This window comes from Mollisia scopiformis (assembly GCF_001500285.1).
Source record: "Mollisia scopiformis unplaced genomic scaffold LY89scaffold_29, whole genome shotgun sequence".
NCBI classification, from domain to species: domain Eukaryota; kingdom Fungi; phylum Ascomycota; class Leotiomycetes; order Helotiales; family Mollisiaceae; genus Mollisia; species Mollisia scopiformis.
The window spans coordinates 782,262-802,771 of NW_017263609.1; the positions used below are offsets into that span (position 1 = coordinate 782,262).

Genomic DNA, 20,510 nt, shown 5'->3' on the forward strand with positions numbered 1-20,510 from the left:
CGCTATTGGATAAATAAGAGAACAAGTGATCTGATCGGTAGCATGGGCGGTTGATTGGGTGATTGTCATGAGATAGGTCGGCGGTCAATAACCCTGAAGGTGATCTTCGCCACCCCATTGCTTCTTCTTGGCGTGCATGTTTCAACGCTCCACTGCGGGTTGAAGGGGGTCAGCGCAGAGTAGTATGCACTACCCACACACATTTTCTTCTGCGATACGAGAGATGCTGAGCCATTTTCGAAGTCCTGCCATTTTCCTTCTGAAAATTTGACGCCTCTTGTGCCTTCAATTGTCCGGATCACGGGATTGGTAGCCCAGACTGCACTGCAAAGGGGATTTGAAGTCAAAACTCTGGCAACACCTAAGAAAGGGGGAAGGATTTTGGTTCCCTGAGTCTCCTGTATCCGGACCGACCGACATCAACCTTTCCCACATTTCCTCCCCACAATCCTATCTCACTTTCTCCTTCCCACTTCATCGTATTCTTCGGCATCTTCAACCGCCCAGAAATATCCATGACATTGACTCCCCAACCCCGCGTTCTCAGCAATCTGGAAAACGCCACAACATCTGGACTTCGATACGGACACACATTCTCCCGGAGTTGCATCCATAGATGTCACCACTCAAGAAGACTTTGCCATATGGATTCTAGCTTTTGTCAACCCCCTGCTTTTTCTCTGCTTTTCCTATCGATATACTCCGCACTAAGGTAGCGCCCCGGCCACTCAGTTGGCCTAGCGTCACGCAGCTAGGCACTGGTGGCACAGGCGGTTCATCCACTATCTCTCACCCGGACCACTTCTCTACCCCTCCATCCAACCACTGAATAGCCGACAAAATCTCTCCGCCTGAAACTGCACGACCTTCCTCAACAAACAGTGCAGACAGAAGGCGAGAGAAGGATCGTCCACAAGATTTTTAGACCTACACCGGACACTTCTGAATTGAACCGGTCCATGATAGGTTTAACTTTTGTCATTCTTTCTAGTCACCCAGCCAATTCCATTTCTATTTCAGGGAGTCTTCAGGGTATCTTTCACGCTTGTGGTCCAATGGTGTAGGTTTACCAACCATCCGGACCTCCACAAAGCCGTCATCATCGATGCAGACCACATGAAAATCGTTGTTGGAGCCGATGGTGTAGCTGTAGTACTTTGCGTAGCTCTGATCGACATTTGTTAAAGGCTGCCTGCCTCCTGATTTCATGAAACCTCCTTAGTGCAACTTGATAATATATATCTCGTGGTACCTTCTTCTTTTTTAATATTCAGCATACTGCACTGTTCACTCGCTATCAAACATGCAGATCACACTCGCTCTCGCCACCTTGGCCACTGTGGCCTCTGCCGCCATTGGAAGTTCTCCAACTGCTTCTGCACCTGCTGGATGTTCCACAAGTTATTCCGGTGCATTCGAGATCACCATCTTGAACTCGACAACGCCAGTTGCTAAGAAAGCCAAGGTATGTTTACTATCATGATTGAAAGGGTTATACTAACTTCTTCAGCGTCAATCGACCACCTGTGGACAAGCTGGTTACCTGACTGTCACCTTGGCGGATAGTATCCTCAAGGACTCTCAGAACCGTCAAGGAGAAATCGTTGCCAACTACCAATTCCAATTTGACAACCCTCTTCAATCAGGCGCTGTCTATACTCAAGGCTTCTCAGTCTGCAACAATGGTTCATTGGCTCTTGGTGGATCAAATATCTTCTGGGAATGTCAAACATCTGATGGACCAGGTATTGGTACCTATTACAACTTGTACTCTCAGAGTACTGGTGCTCAATGCGAACCTATCCTGATCAACATCATTCCTTGTGACGATTCTTCCAGCACTTCGACCGGTGTCGTTGGACAATCAAGTGATGGACAGCCAACTGGTACATCTGTTGGTTCAGTTGTCAGCCAAATCACTGATGGTATGTCATCTCAACTCATCATCCGTTCCGACTAACATCTTTAGGTCAACCTCAAGCTACTGGAACTCCTGGTTCAATCACCACTGCCCCTGTCTCTCAGATCAGTGATGGTCAACCACAAGGAACCACCATTGCTCCAAAGCCAACTGGATGTGTTGTTTCTCAGATCTCGGATGGACAAATTCAATTCATTACCAGTTGCCCAACACCTACACCTACCCCTGCTTGTGTTGTCTCTCAGGTATGTTGTTCCGATCACGCTGAGGTTCAATGCTCACTCTCTTAGATTTCTGATGGCCAAGTTCAATACACCAGCTGTGCATCCACTCTGGTGACAAGCGCTCCTGTCTCCCAGATCTCCGATGGCCAAATCCAAGCCACTACAGCCACCAGTGCTCCAGTATCTCAAATTTCTGACGGACAGATTCAAGCTACCACTGCCACCAGCGCTCCGGTTTCTCAAATCTCTGATGGCCAAATTCAAGCTACCACCTCTGCTCCCTCGGTCGCCTCGACCTCATTGGCTGTTGTTTCTCAGGTATGCACTCTACTCAATGATTTGTGTTCATCTTCTAACGTTTCCAGATCTCCGATGGACAACCACAAGCTCCCAATGCCACTTCCACACCTCTTCAGGTCACTGGAAACTCCGCAACCAGTCTCAATATTGCCAGCACCTTTGCTGCTGTCATGGTCGGTTTCGCTGCTATGCTTCTCTTGTAAAATTGAGAAGTCAGCTCACCAATTCGATACATACTCAAGGTTTGGGTTGTATTCAACACATCACGAAAAGGGGTTCGCTTAGGTAAGCGAATGGAATGGATTTATGAATAGCATCTTTGGACAGCATCATCATGCATAGCATTTGGGAATCCGGTATCAGGCGGAGGATTAATTGGATTTTGATAATGGTGTGACGGTAATGCCGATAATGTCTTGTACATAGTGAGAAACAAATCAAGAAAACTTGAAACAAATTTTTGCGTCATTTGCACATCACTATCAAAAACCTGTTGATCGTGATGATATGAGATTTTGATCTTCTATATCTCCGATGTTGTACCGCACTCAGTGTTTCGGATGCTCGATTGAGGGTCCAATCATACGCTAGAATGTGGACGTAAGTTGATCGCAGTTCCAAACTTTCTTTGACGTCTGTCAAGTTTACTAAACTCCGTCATCTCACCGTGAAAGTCCTCAGCGGATTTTCTCTTCAGTCGGATCTACAAGATCGCGCATGTCAAGTTCCGATCAAGGACTTCCCCATCCTTCAGTCACCCCGATCTAACTCCATTTGAAGTTCCGTACAGTAGCAGAGCTTGAGAGCCGCACTACCACTTGCATTAGAGAAAAAACCGATCGCTTTAGGAAGCTAAATAAGCTTCCTTATCTAGAGACAAGGAAAGAAGTCCTCGGATAACACCCCGCAGGTCAATTAACCATTCATATGCCGTAAATTATCGACAGGATTTTCTTGGAAGGGTCAACTCAAGCAGATACGAGAAGATGATCAGTGCGGGGAAGCTTCATGCATGTGCTTTGACTGACAGGAAAATGGTGAAGATCTGCAAAGTGTGCATCCCGCTCGGGCGTGGAGCATACTAGAGTTTAGCTTCAAGAATAAATACGACGACGCTAAAATCGAGCGTGAATAGTATCGTGCTATTGCGGGATGAGTTAATGATGCATGAAGGGTCGAGGGTCAAGGACGTCATTGATACTTTGACGATCATGATTTAGTCTCGAGCTGAACGATGAGAGCGATGCCAAGTATGACATTGTTGACTTGGAGAGTTTGAAGAATTTCTGTCGGACGGACGCACTTTGCACAACGGTGGTAGATCAAAGTTTTAGCTTTTAAGCAGTCCTCGAGCTGAGCGCACTACTCCTACTTGCTCAGCAACTAGTTACCCACAGAGACAAGCCATCCATTTCATGATTCCTCTATGTCTAAGAACTGGTACCTTGGAATGATGGATCTCTTCTGAAGGTTGAAATAACAACATCATCTTCGGATTCTTCCAACAAGCAAGGCCCGCCGAGGTATCCCAAAGACTCTAGAGGATTCAAATTCGCACCTTTCCGTTGTGTATAAACAAAAGCCTCAACTCGTGAACCATCAATATTCCACGTCATCTTTACCTCGTGAGCAATAATGCCGACCACACATGCCCAACCAACTGTTGGGAGAATATCTTCGTGGGGAGGTGTTGGTATTGGTATGTTGAAATAGATCACCGCACGCATACTATCGACTTCCTCTGTGGTGTCACTGGTGTGCAGGAGGGTTCTGCCCGCACCATCCAGAGCCCATAACCCCAGGACGATACAGTAGAAGTCGAGCTGCACATCCTGCACCCCACAATCCTTGGTTATAGCCCAAATCTCCATTCGGATTCCAGCGATTCCTGGGACAGTTTCGAGACCGTACTGTGCTAGGATGCGTTGAAGATCGGTCGGATCTTGGATCAGAGTGTTCCAGCAACACTTTCTGGACCCCGCAAAGTAGGGACCGGTAGCATGGGGTTGAGAAGCTATAATTGCAGAAGTGGTGGCATCCAGAAGTATGCAATGCAATTTCGTAAGAACAGGCGCAGCGTTTGATGGTCGGTGACGACCCCAGTCGAAGAGGTCTGGTGTTGCCAATGGTGGTTGAGACATAACGACGACCTTTGGTTGAAATGAATTGAGGTAAGATGGGGATTTATATCCATTTCGCTCTCTTTGGCAAAGAGGGTGGGCACATTCCTCGAGAATAGAAGCACAAAGACGGCAGTGTTAGTTCACTTTGCCGACCACATGTGGCCACTTGATATTCAGAATGCTTTGCCGTTGGGATAGAGCTCTGCTGCGTTGACAACTCGCGTATCTTCACGCTTGTTGAATATGTTGAAAGCATTATCCATAAAACTTGATTGAAAGAGACGAAAGTTAGGAGCGATACCCTTGCTCCTTCGATGGATTGATATTCTCAAATAACCTTTCCATAACTATGTCATCACATGCAGGTTCTCCGTCAGTGTTGAATCCGATCTTGGCGTAATGTGATATGAGATTCGCAATGCAAGACCAGTCGAGTTTTTGTACGAGATCTCCTTCCACGGATCCTGGCCAATTGAAAATGACAGTAGTTGTCAGAAACTTTTCTTTTCCATCGTGATCGACTCTCTTGGTCCGTTGATTTCTAATGTTTCGAGCTTCAGCTTCTGCCCATATCGTGTAGAATGATTTATTTTCAATTTCCCTCATCGTGGTGAAGACGCGAAAAGAGATAGGACCAGACTCGCAGGCTCTTCCCATGCCGTATGACTTGAAGAGTTGAGATGAGTTTGGAATTTCGACAAGCCAGCACAGCTTGAATTCGTTGGTGAAATATGGTCCTTCCTCGTGTACATCGACAGCAAGATGTAGAAGTCTCTTGGAGTCTGAAGAGGTCGAAGTCGTTCTGGAGGTAAGAGCATTAAGGAGAGCACAACGAAGGCGAACAAAATCGGAGGCTTTAGATACTGGTTTATGGCTCCCCCATTCAACTCGGAGTTGATTAGCATCGAGAGGGGGTGCTTCCGCCGACATGGTTGGTGTTGCGTTGCAAGAGAGTCAGGGGAGGGTGGACAAATATTTGTTTGATCGAGAAGAAGTAAGGAACTAAGAACAAGCTCGGCCTAAGAGGACAATAGAGTGAATATGGTTCAGGGCACGAAGGTAGAAGAGTGAATTAAACCTCGATCTCTTGAGCCATACTTACAACGTCCAAAGGTAAGTGCCAGCTTCCCATGTGTTGTTCTTGAGCAGAAATTTGCTGCTATGAGGGAGAATGCTCCAGGTGGCAGAATACAAGAGATCGTGGAAATTCTAGCACAGCTATTCTCCTAGCCCTCACTGACTTCAATGTTTAGATTGCTGCCAATGATCGATCCGAGAACAAGCATTGACCCGACGTTCACTTCTCCAAAGCGATCCCTCCATCCTATCTACCCACCAAAAGACCTCAAACAGACCCAGACGATTTCATACAATGTTTGCAACTCTTCAGAAGCGTTTCCATGCTTTCCCATTTGGCTAATCAAATGCACTTCAGACATTAACCTGGATTCAAGTTATTGTCATACATGAATGCCGATCGTTCCTCTCCAACCTGGTCATATTTGCTCCCTCCTTCATGCTTCAAGATACTAACAATCGAATCCCAGCCCCATCCTACTGGGAATGCAACATTGACACATGCTGGCCACATGACCACAATGCTGGCTTGAATGGAGAAAAGTATCCCTGAGTTGAGGCCTTCAAGTATCGTATATTTCGCCCTCATGGCGGTAGCTTTTGCCTCAATGATACAGAACATTGGAACATCGAGCTGTAGGTCGCGATCAGCTCTCCCGAGAGACGTTTCGATGGAGAATCGAATACTGTGGACGTGAGGTTCCGTATCAAGAAAATATTCAGGGAATTCGGACGCAAGCATTTGGATCAAGACACAGAGTTTAAAACTCATTGTGAAGAAAGGTCCTTGGATAGGAGTTGGAGGCAATGGGTAGAAGAAGTCAAGAAGAACACATCGGAGGCGAGTCTCCAAATCAGCATCTGGTCTGGGTATGTGTGAGTCCCACACAGTTGAGAGCTGCTGAGAGCTGGACATTTTGATGGATTGAGCCAATTATTTGACTGACATGGTCGAGCAAGGCATCTTATACATTCTCAACACTTCAGTCCATGTTTGCCAGAGATAACAAAGGAAATCCAATTCATTCAATCTCCAAAGGCGTCCAAACGCCTCTCCCCATGTCCTCTTTAACCTTCTCCCTAACCATCTCGTCATTTTTCACACCACAATATCTCAACCATTCTTTCTCCCCTTCTTTATCATCTCTACCTACAGCACAATTCCTGAAAGGTGATCTTGCAAACCAATCTACATACACCACATGGGATGTGAAATACCTCATGATCCAATAAACGAATTGCTCAATGCTTACTGTCCCCTGAGGTGGACCTTGATTGAGGATATTGGCAAAGAGGTAGATATCTTTTAGATCTTTGGAGAAACTCCCTCGGTATGGATCTTTGGTTCTCGTAGCTTCTTCGTAAAAGCTTCGGACATTCTCAGTAAGTTTGAGATGAAGCATATGATCCTTTCGGTCATCAGAATGACATAATGGAGCCATAAGCATTGATATTCTGAGGAGAGCATGAGAGAGTTCGATCCCAGCATTCAGCCATGTTTGGAGGTTGAAAGGATTATGAAATGGCGGAAGGGAGACGAGGTATGAAGTGAGATTTCGGGCAAGGATTCCGAAATAATCGTAAATATAGCGAGCGTGGATGCCTTTGAAAAGATTGCGTGGACCCTGATCTAGAATAAGGATGACACCGACTGCATTATGGAGGAAAGTTGGTTGCTTTGGAGAACCGAGGACGGAAATGATATCTTTGGAGTGGATGTTTGATAGGCCGATCTTGGACAGCGAGATCAGGGCATCTTTGACGGGCGGAGTAGTCCAAAGAGGAGCGGAATCTGTACGAAAGAATACATCCCCCACATCAGATCCATCAAGTTTACTGTCGAGTGGCCATGGGAAGGTAATGTCGTTGGCGTATCCGATCAAGGATGGCGTGAGGATGCCCGAAATCCCCGACTTTGTTGGGCCAGGATAATTCATTCTTGGTATGAAAGACGGATGTCCTCAAAATATATTTGTAGTGCTGATTTGACGTGCTGCCTAGAGCTTCCACCTTCCCCAACAAGGAAAGGCCACGAAATCAACGACAGCTTCACTTTCCACTTGGAACGCGGATCAAAGCAGTGCAAATCGAATCGCGCGAAATATCTCCATTTTTGATGTGAATCTCAACGTCTAGTATAAAACTCGCTTTGGAAATCACGCTTCCTATTGGATTGCTGGTCGAAGAAATTCCAAATCAATACAACGCCTTACTCCTTGTGGTATCATGATCCAGAATCATTCCGTCTTCCACAATCCATATGCTCCTTGGCAATTCTTCCACAACTTGATGGTACCATCCTCGCTGCCAGTCGAATAAAGTTTTCCATCAGGAGAGAAGCTGATACTCCAAATAGGACCATGGTGGCCTTTGTGGAGGTCTGAGAGGCGTCAGTAGATATTCAGCACCAATCTAGCAGACTTACCAATCTCCTGCTCACTGTCATAATCATATACCTTGGCCCAAGTATCTGCAACCCCACCAGTGATGAACTTTCGTTGCATCGGGTGAAGAGCAACACTTGCGACAGTATATGGGAGAGTGACACTCTTGATCAAAGTTCGAGCATCATTTCCACCATAAAAGTAAACCATCTTGCCTGCTGCGATGCACAAGACTGGTAAACCAGATCCAATGTCATTGGATTGGGGCTTAATGTTCGTAAATTCGCAAGATCCAATGTCTCCATCCACAATCTTCTCCTGGATGACTGCGCGATTTGCCAAATCCCACCATCTTATGACTTTATCATCTGCAGCTGTGACGAGGATATTTGGATCGCGAGTCCAGACAATGGATTTGATCGTGCCTTTGTGAACTCCTGCACCAATTTCGAAGCCAGCTTCTGCTGAAATGATTTTCGAATCCACTGCTCCATTACCGTTCGGAGTAGAGGCTCCATTTGCGGTGGGAGCAGTTATAGCATTCGCATTATCGAGGTCGAAAAGGCGTAGCTTCTTCTCCATCCCTCCTGTCGCAAGCAAGGAGTTGGATTCATGAGGGAAAGCGACAGCTCGAACAATGTGGTTATGTTGGAAGGTAAAGATAGCCTCGCCGGTGTGTGTATCCCATACCTTGCTGATTTTGTTAGTAGTTGCTAAAGCGCTGCCATTGTAAACTTACGCTGTAAAGTCTGCAGATGCTGTGGCAGCTGTATTGGCATCAGGAGAGAGTCGAGCTTGGTAGACGGCGCCTTTGTGGCCAAAGAATGTCCCAATCCTTTGTTGTTAGCTATAGCCTCTGCGATCCTGACACTAAACGTACCAATCTCCAGTCACACCATCTCGAAGCATAGGATTATTATCTGTTTCGCATCAGCAGTGTACTTCTTGAAATTGAAGAAACCCACCCTTGCATGCAGATATCATGTAGTATTCATCCTCTTCAGAATTTGCAAACCCAGAGAATCCCAAATGAGTAACAGGGCGTGAATGTCCATGACATGTTAAAGGAACGGCGGCTTTTGGAGTTTCAGGTCCTGCCATGATTGTAGGTGTCTTTGAATGGAATGCGAAGGCAAGGAATTTCGAATTCGAGTTTGGTTGTAGCAAAGAGCGAAATATGGGACCGAGTTTAGAGGGTGGGAAGTCTTCGAAGCTTGGTATCGAAAAGAAGGGATATTCAAGTAAAGATAAGAAGATTCGTTGCAAAGGTCGTAAAGGTCGTTACTGTTTCTTGATGCGAATGATTTCGTGATACTCCTCCTCGACAACAAACACAAAGAGCGCACCCGAATGGTATTACTACAGTTCAAGGGCTCTTCGTGAAGAAGAAAGGAGAGATGGAGGGCATTCTCGAGCTTGAATTTCAGAGTTACACTAGCGTAGCGTCTAGCGTCGGAGGTGGAAATTCTTTTAAGCGGATAACGATAACAAACGCGGCTGCCAAAGCAAGAGGAATCAGGTCGATGAACATGGAAATCTTTCTGTGAATTTCTTATTTTTCTTTTTGAGAACTTCACCGTAGGCACGATATCTTCAAGGTCGACTGGAGAGGTACTTTCATTAATAAAGTTCTTCACGGTCTCATTAGTCACATTCCCTGCTCCCCACCAACAGCTTGATATCCATCTGGCGCATTTCCCCCACTACAACAGAGCTTCATATCCGGCGCATTGCCTGGTCTGGTGACAATGGCAGCATACAAGCTCTCTGCCTCTCTATCTGGTCATGATGATGATGTTAGTTCTGTGCCGCATCCTAATTACAATCTGACATCTTCCAGGTCCGTGGCGTAGCATTTCCAACATCAAAAGCTGTCCTTTCGGCTTCTCGAGATGGCACGGTCAGATTATGGAAACTCACCTCCGAAAACCACCCTGTTTACGATGACACCATCTCCTCTCACGCCGGCGCATGGATGAACACAGTGGCATACCTCCCGCCGAATGCTGAATACCCCGAAGGTTTGATTGTTTCTAGTGGCAAGGATGTGGTCATTGATGTTCGACAACCTTCAAGAGCAGCAGAAGATAACGCAGAAGCCCTTTTGCTAGGACATAGTAGGGACGTGTGTGCTTTGGATATCGACCAAGAAGGCAAATATATTGTCAGTGGCTCATGGGATCATGATGCTCGAATATGGCCTATTGGGAAGTGGGAATCTGATATAGTGCTGAGAGGACATGAGGGAACTGTTTGGGCGGTTCTTGCTTATGATCCAGAGAAGATCATTACTGGTTGCGCTGACCAAAAGATTCGATTATTCCACAAGTCCGGCAAGCTTCTCAATACATTTCAGGCCAGCAGAGGTCCGATTCGAGCACTATGTCGAGTACCCAAAGGTCATCCCTCAGGGGCAGATTTCGCTTCTGCAGATAACGAGGGTATTATTCGACTGTGGTCGATATCTGGGAAGCAGATTGCAGAGCTACACGGACACGAGAGTTTCATCTATTCTCTGGCGGCTCTTCCAACTGGTGAGCTGGCCAGTTCTGGAGAGGATCGTACAGTGAGGATATGGAAAGGAACCGAGTGCATACAAACGATTACGCATCCTGCGATTTCCGTTTGGGGTGTGGCTGTTTGTGCGGAGAATGGAGATATCGTCTCTGGAGCAAGTGACAAAGTGGTTAGGGTGTTTACACGAAGTGAGGAAAGAGTGGCAGCTGCTGAAACAGTAGCACAATTCGATGAAGCTGTCAAGGGATCTTCGATACCTCAACAGACAGTATCTGTGAACAAGGAGAATTTACCTGGGCCACAATTTTTGACACAAAAATCCGGGACCAAGGATGGACAGGTTCAGATGATTAAGGAGTTGAATGGGGCAGTTACGGCGCATACATGGTCTGCTGCTGAAAACCAATGGATCAATGTTGGAACTGTCGTTGATGCCGTTGGTAGCAGTGGGAAGAAGGTATGTTTGGTAAACTTTTGTTGGATTTGACTAATTCCGTAGGTCGACTATCTCGGACAAGAATACGACTTTGTGTTTGATGTGGATATCGAGGATGGGAAGCCACCGTTGAAGTTACCCTACAACTTGGCTTCAAATCCATATGAAGCAGCGACAAAGTTCATTCAAGATAATGAGCTGCCGATTACGTATCTTGATCAGGTTGCGAATTTCATTACCACGAATACGCAAGGTGCCACAGTTGGTCCAGCAGCCCCAGCTCCAACTGGACCGGATCCATGGGGAAGTGAGAATCGATATCGACCAGGAGAAACGAACGCACCAAGTGTGACAGCTCCTCCAAAGATCTTACCCCAGAAGGATTATTTGAATATTCTTGTTGCAAGAATCCCAGCGATGCAAAAGAAGATCACGGAACTGAACCAGGCCTTACTCGCAGAAGGTCGCAAGGATATTTCGATGAACCCGACAGAGCTTACTGTTCTCTCTAATTTATGCAAGCATCTTGAGACCGTTGGTGCGACCAAGACATCGCAATCTGTAAGAGGAGGATTAGATCTAGCTATCAAATTGGCTATTGAATGGCCATACAAAGACCGGCTACCTGGACTTGATCTTCTTCGTCTTTTGGTCGTTGCACCAGATACTGCTACATTTACGCATTCAGGAGGCGCCAATATCGTGGATATCCTCGAAGTTGGAGCGACAGAGACGGAAACTCCTGCCGAGAACCATGTCATGATGGCTGTTCGAGCATTTGCCAACTTATTCGAATCGATGGAAGGTCGACAGCTTGCCGTTCGAGAGTTCGACAAGATCCAGAAGGTTATTACAGCATCGATAGCCAATAGCACCAATCGAAACCTTCTCGTTGCAGCAAGCACCGTTTATATCAACTACTCCGTCTACTTCAAGTCTGAGGGTGATAAGACTTCGTTTGAGCATGTTCTGGCTGTGCTAGATATCCTTGGCAAGATTCTGTCGACTCAGACTGATTCTGAGGCTGTTTATAGAGCTTTGGTGGCTACTGGGACTCTTCTTACTCTGGATGATGAGATTAAGAGTGCGGCGAAGGATGTCTATGGAATTGAGAAGAGTGTTTCGACTGCGGTGGGTAAGGCTATGGATCCTAGGATCAAGAATTTAGCAGGAGAGATCAGGGGACTATTGAAGTGATGAAGAGATGAACGAAACGAAGCATTTGGCGGTTCTCAAAAGCAGCATAGCATAGCTTGCACATGAAACTGTTTAGATTTCTGATTTAGTCTCAATTCATGATGTGACTGACATTCACAATATTCAGATTTCTGGTTCGAATTCTATATTCATGATGGGATCACTGAAATCTACCATTCCTCGGGTGATTTGAGAGTCTTTATTCATGATGTGATCACTGACATCTACCACTCCCCAAAGTTCAAGGATAGAAAATTACAATCCATATGTCGGGACAACGCTTGTACCCTTCCAACGCCAAATATACAACCCAAACCCAACCAGGCTAATCCAAAAGAATATCTACAAGTCGAAACCTCGTCCCCTTTATAGGAAAGCCCACATCAATAGACTAGCAAGTGGTAAGAATGACGCTGTAGCGATTGTTCTTGAAGCACCAGACGTCGAGCCACTGATCGAGAAAACGTTGTTAAAAGATATATCGGAGCTGTTGAAGCAATTCGAAGCATTAACTTCCATCTGCGCTGCTACCGTTTCTGGTGCTGCGAATGTGATATCGACGCACTGGAAGGTATTAGCTTCGTCCTTGTCAGTCAGATCAGAGTACCCACCGAAAACAAACTCGCTCCATGAATAGCAGTTTCCACCACTTGAATCGTCGCATTATCTCCGACATTCACAGTCGTATTTGCTGGTAGAGGAACTTGTGGGAGACAGAAGGTTCCTGGGTAGGGGTTCTTGTTTGGACCAACGATTTGAAATACGGGAACCATGGGGAATGACATATTTGGTGGTCCTTGATCTGGTCCATCGGTACCGAAGCCGAGATTGATGTAGAAGAATGCCGTGGCATGGCCTTGGAACCAACCGGGTTGGAGGGCGATTGCTCCTCCTGTTGTAGGCCATAATGTTCGATTTGTGGTTGTTCGCATGCCACCGCCTGGAGAAGTTAGTATGAATGGAAAACGAGTACGAGAAAGAAGAAGCTGGACTTCCAGCTGCGGAGATATGAAGCCAGCAGAACTCCTGCTTGATATCCATATCTAATCACTCGTGCCTCTTCTCCGCAGATACCGAAAATACTTACAAGGATACATCCACTGCATGCCATAAGGAAAAGTATCATTCGTAATCAGATTGTCTCCTCTCCACCCTGGATATGTGATGACTGTATGCGCTTGAACAACCACCAAACTCGCTATCGCGACCACCGCGGATAATATCGACGAGGGGAAGAACATGGTGATATGAGGTGTGACTGCGAACTCGACTCGGCAAAAGTAATTTCGTATAATCTCGAAGCCAGATACCAGATCGTGTTCGAGGATCGCAAGACAGGACGATGAGGAAAAAGATACACGGCGACGACAACAATATGGAGTGAGGTTGAGTTGAGAAGAAGATGGGGTCGCAAAAACGCAGCCATCTTGGCTCCCCTCGCCTTTTTGATCCAGACACCGCAGAGCAGTGCAAAATGTCTCTCCAATCAATCACCCACCTTGGAAGCTGCAAGTGAGAGCGCTGACATTGATGCGCCTGCAGATGGGCGGCTGTAAGCTTCACTGTGCCAGCCAATCGAGGGCGAGATGGGAGAGCAGCGACGGGTATTCTAGAGGAAAAGGGGTTAGACCAAGAATTGCCAGATCATGATTTGCAGAGCGGGAGCCAATGGTAGCTAATGGAGGGGTAGCGCCAATGTAGTTTCAGGGGTTGGGTAACTCTCGCTTCGAGTGCTGGCGCTTGGAGGGATGAGAACAATGGAATCACATCCGGAGACGAGCAGGAAGCACAGAGACGGATGGAGATAGAAAGAGAGTGCCGAATGTTGGGTAAGGTAACCGCTTTGATTCGTTTCGATTCTGATATTGATGTTGGTCCCGAGAATCAATATACCCGTTCAGGCACAAGAGATGATGCAGCAACATGCTTTGGGAAGAGACTCGAGAGGCCAAGAACCCGACTGAGGCACTCAAAATTCCGTGGCAAAAGACTGTCAGCTTACCGTAGAAATCTTGTAAATCAACGACTGACGACGAATCTGGTCGATCAAGATCCCCTCATTGGAGTCTCCCTCACCACCTTATTCGTAACTTTCATGCGAGGATTCATCGTTAATTCAAATCAATCATCCTACCTGAACCGTAACTCCAGATCTAGTCTAACTTTTGACGGAGCGTCTGTCTGATCTCCCAATATCACAATAACCCTAAAAGTCGTAACATGAATCACCAGATCTCATCACATCAACTGGGCGCCTCGCCGTACATGGCATGTTTCTTGTCGAAATGAGTTTGGCGATGGGAAGAAGTATCAACAAGGCGCAAAGGCGGGAATGTCCGTTTCGGGGTCCTTGCTCAGGCGGTCAGATTCTGCCGAGTGAGCTAAAAATAAATCCACACTAAAAACTTTACTTTTCGGGAATTGCTGCATGTGAATGTATTGGTGTGATCTGCGTGGTTTTTATTTGGAAACGCATCGACATGACCCGAAAGAAGAAATCGAAGCCCGTGGAGGGGAAAGGCATTGTTCATACCAAGAGGAGAGAGGTTGTGTATGAGGATGGTTGGACCTTGATTGTCGATACTCCGAAAGCGAAGACGATACCTAAGCCGACCTTCCATGGTGGGGATTTCGAAGTTAATGGGGTCAGCTATATCAATCGAACGCTGGACGAGATGAGGGCGGATTTCGAGCATTGGAAGAAGGCTTGGGAGGAGAGCGATGCATGTGGAGCTTTGAGGGAGAAGCTGGAGGGAATGAAGATTGAGAATGCCGTTGTTCTTGGTCTAGGAAGTCTGCAGAGCTCGAGAAGAGAAGGCAGAAGAGCGAGCGCCACACAATTGGCTGCTCTGCAGACTGTCCTTGGGGCTCTTGATCTGCCAGTTGTGCTTCAAGACCCTCAGTACACGGAATTGGACAAGGAGTTTTTGACGAGCTTGGGATACAAGGTGGTGGATGATCCAGGAGCATTTGCTGCCGTTGGGACAGGAAGCTTGGTGTATGCTATTCATTGCTATGGTCCGGTGTATCAGAGTTTCAGTGATGGACCAAGACCTGCGGTGTTGATTGGAACGGATGTGGAGAACTTTGGTAGATTTGATGGGTGAGTTTTCCTATTCGGTGTAGGATAATTGCTGATATCTGCAGGTCGAATGCTGGAATTAAAAAGTCTTTAAAAGAAATGGTGAAGGATTGTCGGATTCTCGATTTCCCACAAGTACGACATGATTTCTCGGATACCAAGATATATTGGCGGGCAGAGGCGGGATCTTGAGGAGCTTGAGGGATAGGGACAAGAGACATTCAAGAAGCAGATGTTCTGGAGCAGGATCAGACATCAAATACTTGAGGACATCGAGGGAGAAAGGCTTCTGTAGCAGGGATGGACATTAAAGCCTTGAGGACACTGAAGCAGCAGAAAGTCTTCAGCAAGGACGGACATTGCAATCATCGGAATGTTGGACCTCGCGAGGTTGTCTTGGAGACAAGTAAATGTTTCTCCAGCCTTCCTAGATATCTAGCTAATACTTCCAGCCTTCACCACACTTCCAAAAGCATCTGCCAACTCTGCCAACGTCACGCTCACCAAATCCTCTGCATTCACCCCAGGAATATTCCTATCTCCCACCGCATCTTCTGCGATGATCACATCATACCCTCTCTCGGCAGCTTGTCTAGCAGTGGTACTGACACAAACATGCGCCATATATCCTGTCAAAACGATCTTGTTCTTCCCTGACTTCTTCAAGAATTCGTCCAGATCCGTTCCGGTGAAAGATCCTGGCTGTTGCTTCTGAATAACCTTCTCATCTCCCTTGGGTTCAAGCTCTGCGAACTCTTTTGCGAGGTCAGAATTTGGGGTGAAGACTGGAGCTCCTTCTGGGACTTGATGAACGACATGTACAAGCGGTGCGGAGGCAGCACGGTATTTCTCGAGGAGAGTGGAGATAGCTTTGCGTGTTGATTGAACATTCTCTGTCTTTAAATGTCCAGTAGCATACCTGACAAATTAGTCAATGTCGGACGAATGGAGAATGTACATACTCGTTTTGAGCATCGATGATTATCAAGACACTATCATTTGTGGAAGCAGTGGATGGTGAAACACCGATGAGTTCTCTGAATGCTTTTGCCATGTTGAAGTTATTTTAGAGTTTGTTATGCTTCTTTCGATTATGGTTATACTTATAGTTAATGGGAGGGGCAATTGAGGGGTATCACGGCCCACCTGTTCCCGGAGCTGTTTCCGGAGCTAATATCTTGGTGATGACGCTATCGTGGCTTTAAGCCTCGCTCTTGGAACATTGAATTTGATAGATTTGGGAGTTTAGGTAATGATGATGGGGCATGAGCTCAGAGTTCTCAAGACGGTTATTTGATGACATATCTATTCTGATTGGATCGGACATCCAGACATCCAAAGAAGATCTCTCGGACTTCTTGAATCTTTTGATAGCATATGCAAGAATAAGCTGACAAAGCGCAAGCTGGAGGCATCAGTAATCGGAGATGCGCCAGTGAGTGAGACTTTGGTAGGCTTGAGTAGCAACTTCTAGGTCCGATACTATGCAGGCATCTGTTCCTACGAATCTAGAACATCAAGCACCCATTTCATCGGGTAGTACTGTACAGTATTTTCCATGTGAATGTCTTGAACACAGAGCCTGCTCCTCGAAGCTGCCCGACCTAATATCCTATTCCAACTTCACAGCCTCACGAAGAAGGCTCAAGATTAATAAATGTGAAACCTGATAACAAGATTGACAAGTGACAGCCTTGCCATAATGTGTCCATGAAGAGGCACAGATTGAGGTACAGGAAATCGAGCACAGAAACTCAGCATCTATGCAACGTAAGAGGAAAGAAAGGATCTCGATTCACCACGAAACAAGAGAGATTCTCTTGCTTCAAATAAATGAACTGGCCCAAATCCGGTTTCGCTGGTTCATTTTTCCTGCCCCACAAATAAGCCTCGTCGGGCGGCAACTTGGTGGTGGCATGGTCAGGGGGTGATCAGCAGAAGGTAGAGCCTCGAGCAGAATCACGACAATTCTCCATCAGACTGACAACAATTGTTTGCGCTTTTCTTCTGCACAAAAAAACATATCCAAGAACGAGCTCAAAGAAACGCATTGCTTCTATCAAAAGATTCATGCTCAGGCCATTATTCCTTCAGCACTCCAAAGCCTACGCTTTAACTATTTCCAGGCACACAGCCCCCGCTTCGGTTTTAGTGAGGCGTTCATCAGCCAACCAGCCTCGCCTTCGCACGCCCGCCCTTCACTTTACGGCAGGAAAAGAGAGTCAAAAATGCCACCACTTCGTATTCCTCCATCCAGCTGATTCAGATGTTAAAACTCCTCTCTACACACCCTATTCACAGCCGCATTTTTACCTTTGTAAACGATTGAACGATTTCGTCAAAATATACTTCTCCATCGCAATTCCCCATCTCTCAATTTGTTCCTTGTTTTGATACCCAGAAACCGGATTGCTATCCTTACCTCCCGCCGAACACCCCCGAATAAACAATACGAGAGACAGCCTGGCCAACAAACTAGTTCATGATCCTGCACAATACGAGACATTGGGGTCAGATAGTCTGACTGTAACGAACACATCATCTCCTGTTCCTCTCTTCTTTTCTTCTCTTCTCTTTCGACATGCAGCATCGTTATTCCTTTGAAGACGACGACCAGCCTTATGACGGAAGGAGGACTCCTGAACAGCTCAATTCACCATCACACACACCTTACAATCCTACCGCACACCCCGACAGCTCTTTCAATCGTTTAAGAGCTGCACGAAGATACAGTCGAGATCGAGAACCTCTGCAAGGTTATGGAGAGACGATAACGGCACCACCTCCACCTCCACATCGCGACGTTCCTCCATATCGAGATTCCGAAGGAAGGCTGTGGGGTCGAGAGCTAGGCTATACCAATTCAGCATACTCCAATATCACTCCAGGAGCAGATAATTTTGGAGAACAAGCAGCTGGAGGAATGGCAGGTATCGCGATGACGGTCGCAGATGCGAATGCGAGGGAGAGTGGTTTGGAAGCCATGAGAAATACACCAGGCTATGATTCACGAGTGGAGGAAAACATACCTTTGGAAGATTCGTTCACTCGACCAACGGCAAGACATTCGGAGATGTCATCAACTTCGTTGACACCTCTAGGTGCAGCAGCTTTCCCTCCAGGTATGGCGACTCCACAATCACGATCCACTGTTTCGCGGTCCCCCCACAGTTTCGAACATCAACCTTATGTCGACAACCCTCCCTACAATGAGTTTCGATATTCGAGAAATGTGGATCCGAGTTTGACGCAATTCGATCCAAATACTATTGCAGATGATGGTGATGATGGATTGGAATACAGACAACAGAGTCGTGGATCGATGCTGAGCTTAGGTCGTCATTCTGATCATGCTGTCCCTGCTGCTGGAGCTGCTGCTACAGGAGGTGTTTTAGGAGCATTAGGGGGTTTGGTTGGACGGGCTGGGAGTGGAAATGCAGCTCCAACAGCATACGATCCTGTCATGAGAGAAGGGGAAGAGAAGAGTGCGTGGTTGAACAAGCAATCGACAGGGAGTAAGAAGCTGAGGTGGCTCGTTATTTGCGTCGTTGGATTTTTGATCTTGGCAGCTATTGTAGGTGGTACCGTTGGTGGAATCCTGGCGTCGAGACATTCCGGATCCTCGTCTTCTTCACCTGCTGGACAATCAGCTGGACAAGATACAGCGGCCAATGGCGACCTCAACAAGAATTCACCAGAGATTGTAGCTTTGATGAACAATCCAGATCTTCACAAGGTCTTTCCTGGTATCGATTATACTCCGATGTATACGCAATACCCCGATTGTCTTTCCTATCCACCATCTCAGAACAATGTTACAAGAGATCTTGCTGTTCTCTCTCAACTCACCAATACCGTTCGACTTTACGGCACCGATTGCAATCAAACCGAGATGCTTCTTCACTCGATTGATCAGCTAGGCTTGAATGGCACGGTGAAGGTGTGGATGGGTGTTTGGCTCGATACGAATACTACAACAAATACTCGACAAATAGCTCAGATGTATGATATCTTCAAGAAATACGGCTCAGCATCGTTTGTGGGTGTCATTGTGGGAAATGAGGTTCTCTTTCGACAAGATATGACTGTTACACAGCTCGGCGATGTCATCACAGGTGTCAAGAGCAATCTGACGTCTATGGGCATCAGTCTTCCCGTTGCCAGTTCGGATCTTGGAGATAATTGGACTGCTAAGTTTGCTGACCAAGTCGATTACTTGATGGCAAATATTCATCCTTTCTTTGCTGGAGTTACAGCCGAAGAAGCAGCAGGATGGACGTGGGATTTCTGGACTGGACATGATACAATATTGAAGACTGATATCACGAAGAATGTCATCTCAGAAACAGGCTGGCCATCGATTGGAGGAATGGATTGTGGTGCAGCAACGACATGTACCAATGGGTCTATAGCAGGTATCACAGAGATGAATACGTTCATGGGTGATTGGGTCTGTGATGCTCTGACCAATGGAACGAATTATTTCTGGTTCGAAGCGTTTGATGAACCATGGAAGATCGTTTATGATACTCCTGGAGAGGAATGGGAGGATCATTGGGGATTGATGGATGTCAATCGAAAGTTGAAAGATGGAGTGGTGATTCCTAGTTGTGGAGGAAAGACGGTTTCGTAAGAGCATATGGGTGGGGTATTGATCATTTTCTGGCGTTAGGGGAAAACATGGGAGCATCAACGTTACATTCTGTACATTATAACGAATTGGGGCCAGATCAGATCCAGGCCGGGGGTCTGTAGATAGATAATGAGGACTTGAGCAGAGCGTTTTGTCGCAGCGAGGTTCTTTCTGCTCTTGATGGTTATGGTTGCTTGAGTACCTTGTATGTTGCAGAGCTGCTTGATGGGGTCAACGCCGGAGTCAGCGGACCTGAGTTGGATTTTCCCTCATTCGTTCACTTTGACTTCTGCAGATGCTTTGCTTTTACTTCTCTATATGTACAAACATCTTACTAGCAACTTCCAGATACCAGATCTTCGGAAGGCAAGTGTCACTTTAGCTGTTCATTTTCTTTCGCCGCTGGGTTGGACAATCTGGGCTCTACCTGCAGAAAAATGCCATATCTTCTTGGTGGTTAGAGACTGCAAGGCAGCAGATTTAACGTTGAATAACGTTGAATAAGAGCAGGCCATACTTCTCGCCATCAGTTGACGCTTGAGTCACCTTCGTCTTCAACCGAGTCACTGTATCGTTCCCCCTTCTTGGCCCATCTATCGAGCACGGTAGCTCTGCT

General features: G+C 46.6%; 11 protein-coding genes across 11 annotated transcripts; 4 read left to right on the forward strand and 7 right to left on the reverse strand.

Annotated features, from left to right (window-relative positions):
- Positions 1-1,303: 1,303 nt before the first annotated feature.
- Positions 1,304-2,648, forward strand: LY89DRAFT_598147 (uncharacterized protein; the record flags this gene model as incomplete). Its single annotated transcript, XM_018210023.1, has 5 exons — positions 1,304-1,447; positions 1,511-1,925; positions 1,970-2,166; positions 2,212-2,463; positions 2,511-2,648. 5 exons carry the CDS (start codon positions 1,304-1,306, stop codon positions 2,646-2,648), a joined length of 1,146 nt encoding a protein of 381 aa, XP_018063844.1.
- Positions 2,649-3,455: 807 nt separating this feature from the next.
- On the reverse strand, positions 3,456-4,846 carry LY89DRAFT_288923 (uncharacterized protein). The gene has a single exon (XM_018206508.1). It carries the CDS (start codon positions 4,584-4,586, stop codon positions 3,876-3,878), a length of 711 nt encoding a protein of 236 aa, XP_018063845.1. The 5' UTR covers positions 4,587-4,846; the 3' UTR covers positions 3,456-3,875.
- Positions 4,847-4,856: 10 nt separating this feature from the next.
- On the reverse strand, positions 4,857-5,498 carry LY89DRAFT_741198 (uncharacterized protein; the record flags this gene model as incomplete). The annotated part of the gene is made up of 1 exon (XM_018220678.1): positions 4,857-5,498. The coding sequence occupies one exon, from the start codon at positions 5,496-5,498 to the stop codon at positions 4,857-4,859; it is 642 nt and encodes a 213-aa protein (XP_018063846.1).
- A 508-nt stretch (positions 5,499-6,006) lies between these two features.
- LY89DRAFT_788339 (uncharacterized protein) lies at positions 6,007-6,561 on the reverse strand (the record flags this gene model as incomplete). The annotated part of the gene is made up of 1 exon (XM_018223160.1): positions 6,007-6,561. One exon carries the CDS (start codon positions 6,559-6,561, stop codon positions 6,007-6,009), a length of 555 nt encoding a protein of 184 aa, XP_018063847.1.
- LY89DRAFT_288940 (uncharacterized protein) lies at positions 6,489-7,808 on the reverse strand. The gene has a single exon (XM_018206509.1). It carries the CDS (start codon positions 7,580-7,582, stop codon positions 6,668-6,670), a length of 915 nt encoding a protein of 304 aa, XP_018063848.1. The 5' UTR covers positions 7,583-7,808; the 3' UTR covers positions 6,489-6,667.
- A 74-nt stretch (positions 7,809-7,882) lies between these two features.
- Positions 7,883-9,130, reverse strand: LY89DRAFT_701468 (WD40 repeat-like protein; the record flags this gene model as incomplete). The annotated part of the gene is made up of 5 exons (XM_018217199.1): positions 7,883-8,025; positions 8,071-8,723; positions 8,769-8,864; positions 8,910-8,949; positions 8,995-9,130. 5 exons carry the CDS (start codon positions 9,128-9,130, stop codon positions 7,883-7,885), a joined length of 1,068 nt encoding a protein of 355 aa, XP_018063849.1.
- A 423-nt stretch (positions 9,131-9,553) lies between these two features.
- Positions 9,554-12,287, forward strand: LY89DRAFT_628664 (putative polyubiquitin binding protein). Its single transcript, XM_018211187.1, has 3 exons — positions 9,554-9,825; positions 9,870-11,003; positions 11,046-12,287. Exons 1-3 carry the CDS (start codon positions 9,778-9,780, stop codon positions 12,177-12,179), a joined length of 2,316 nt encoding a protein of 771 aa, XP_018063850.1. The 5' UTR covers positions 9,554-9,777; the 3' UTR covers positions 12,180-12,287.
- A 70-nt stretch (positions 12,288-12,357) lies between these two features.
- Positions 12,358-13,523, reverse strand: LY89DRAFT_724471 (uncharacterized protein). Its single transcript, XM_018218902.1, has 3 exons — positions 13,267-13,523; positions 12,791-13,119; positions 12,358-12,743 (listed from the first exon to the last, which is right to left on the reverse strand). The coding sequence occupies exons 1-3, from the start codon at positions 13,418-13,420 to the stop codon at positions 12,546-12,548; spliced, it is 681 nt and encodes a 226-aa protein (XP_018063851.1). The 5' UTR covers positions 13,421-13,523; the 3' UTR covers positions 12,358-12,545.
- Positions 13,524-14,659: 1,136 nt separating this feature from the next.
- LY89DRAFT_657898 (uncharacterized protein) lies at positions 14,660-15,286 on the forward strand (the record flags this gene model as incomplete). The annotated part of the gene is made up of 1 exon (XM_018212450.1): positions 14,660-15,286. The coding sequence occupies one exon, from the start codon at positions 14,660-14,662 to the stop codon at positions 15,284-15,286; it is 627 nt and encodes a 208-aa protein (XP_018063852.1).
- Positions 15,199-16,505, reverse strand: LY89DRAFT_690482 (isochorismatase hydrolase-like protein). The gene is made up of 4 exons (XM_018216105.1): positions 16,224-16,505; positions 15,714-16,180; positions 15,327-15,667; positions 15,199-15,282 (listed from the first exon to the last, which is right to left on the reverse strand). The coding sequence occupies exons 1-3, from the start codon at positions 16,313-16,315 to the stop codon at positions 15,627-15,629; spliced, it is 600 nt and encodes a 199-aa protein (XP_018063853.1). The 5' UTR covers positions 16,316-16,505; the 3' UTR covers positions 15,199-15,282; positions 15,327-15,626.
- Positions 16,506-17,842: 1,337 nt separating this feature from the next.
- On the forward strand, positions 17,843-19,894 carry LY89DRAFT_701473 (glycoside hydrolase; the record flags this gene model as incomplete). Its single annotated transcript, XM_018217200.1, has 2 exons — positions 17,843-18,064; positions 18,110-19,894. The coding sequence occupies 2 exons, from the start codon at positions 17,843-17,845 to the stop codon at positions 19,892-19,894; spliced, it is 2,007 nt and encodes a 668-aa protein (XP_018063854.1).
- Positions 19,895-20,510: the final 616 nt, after the last annotated feature.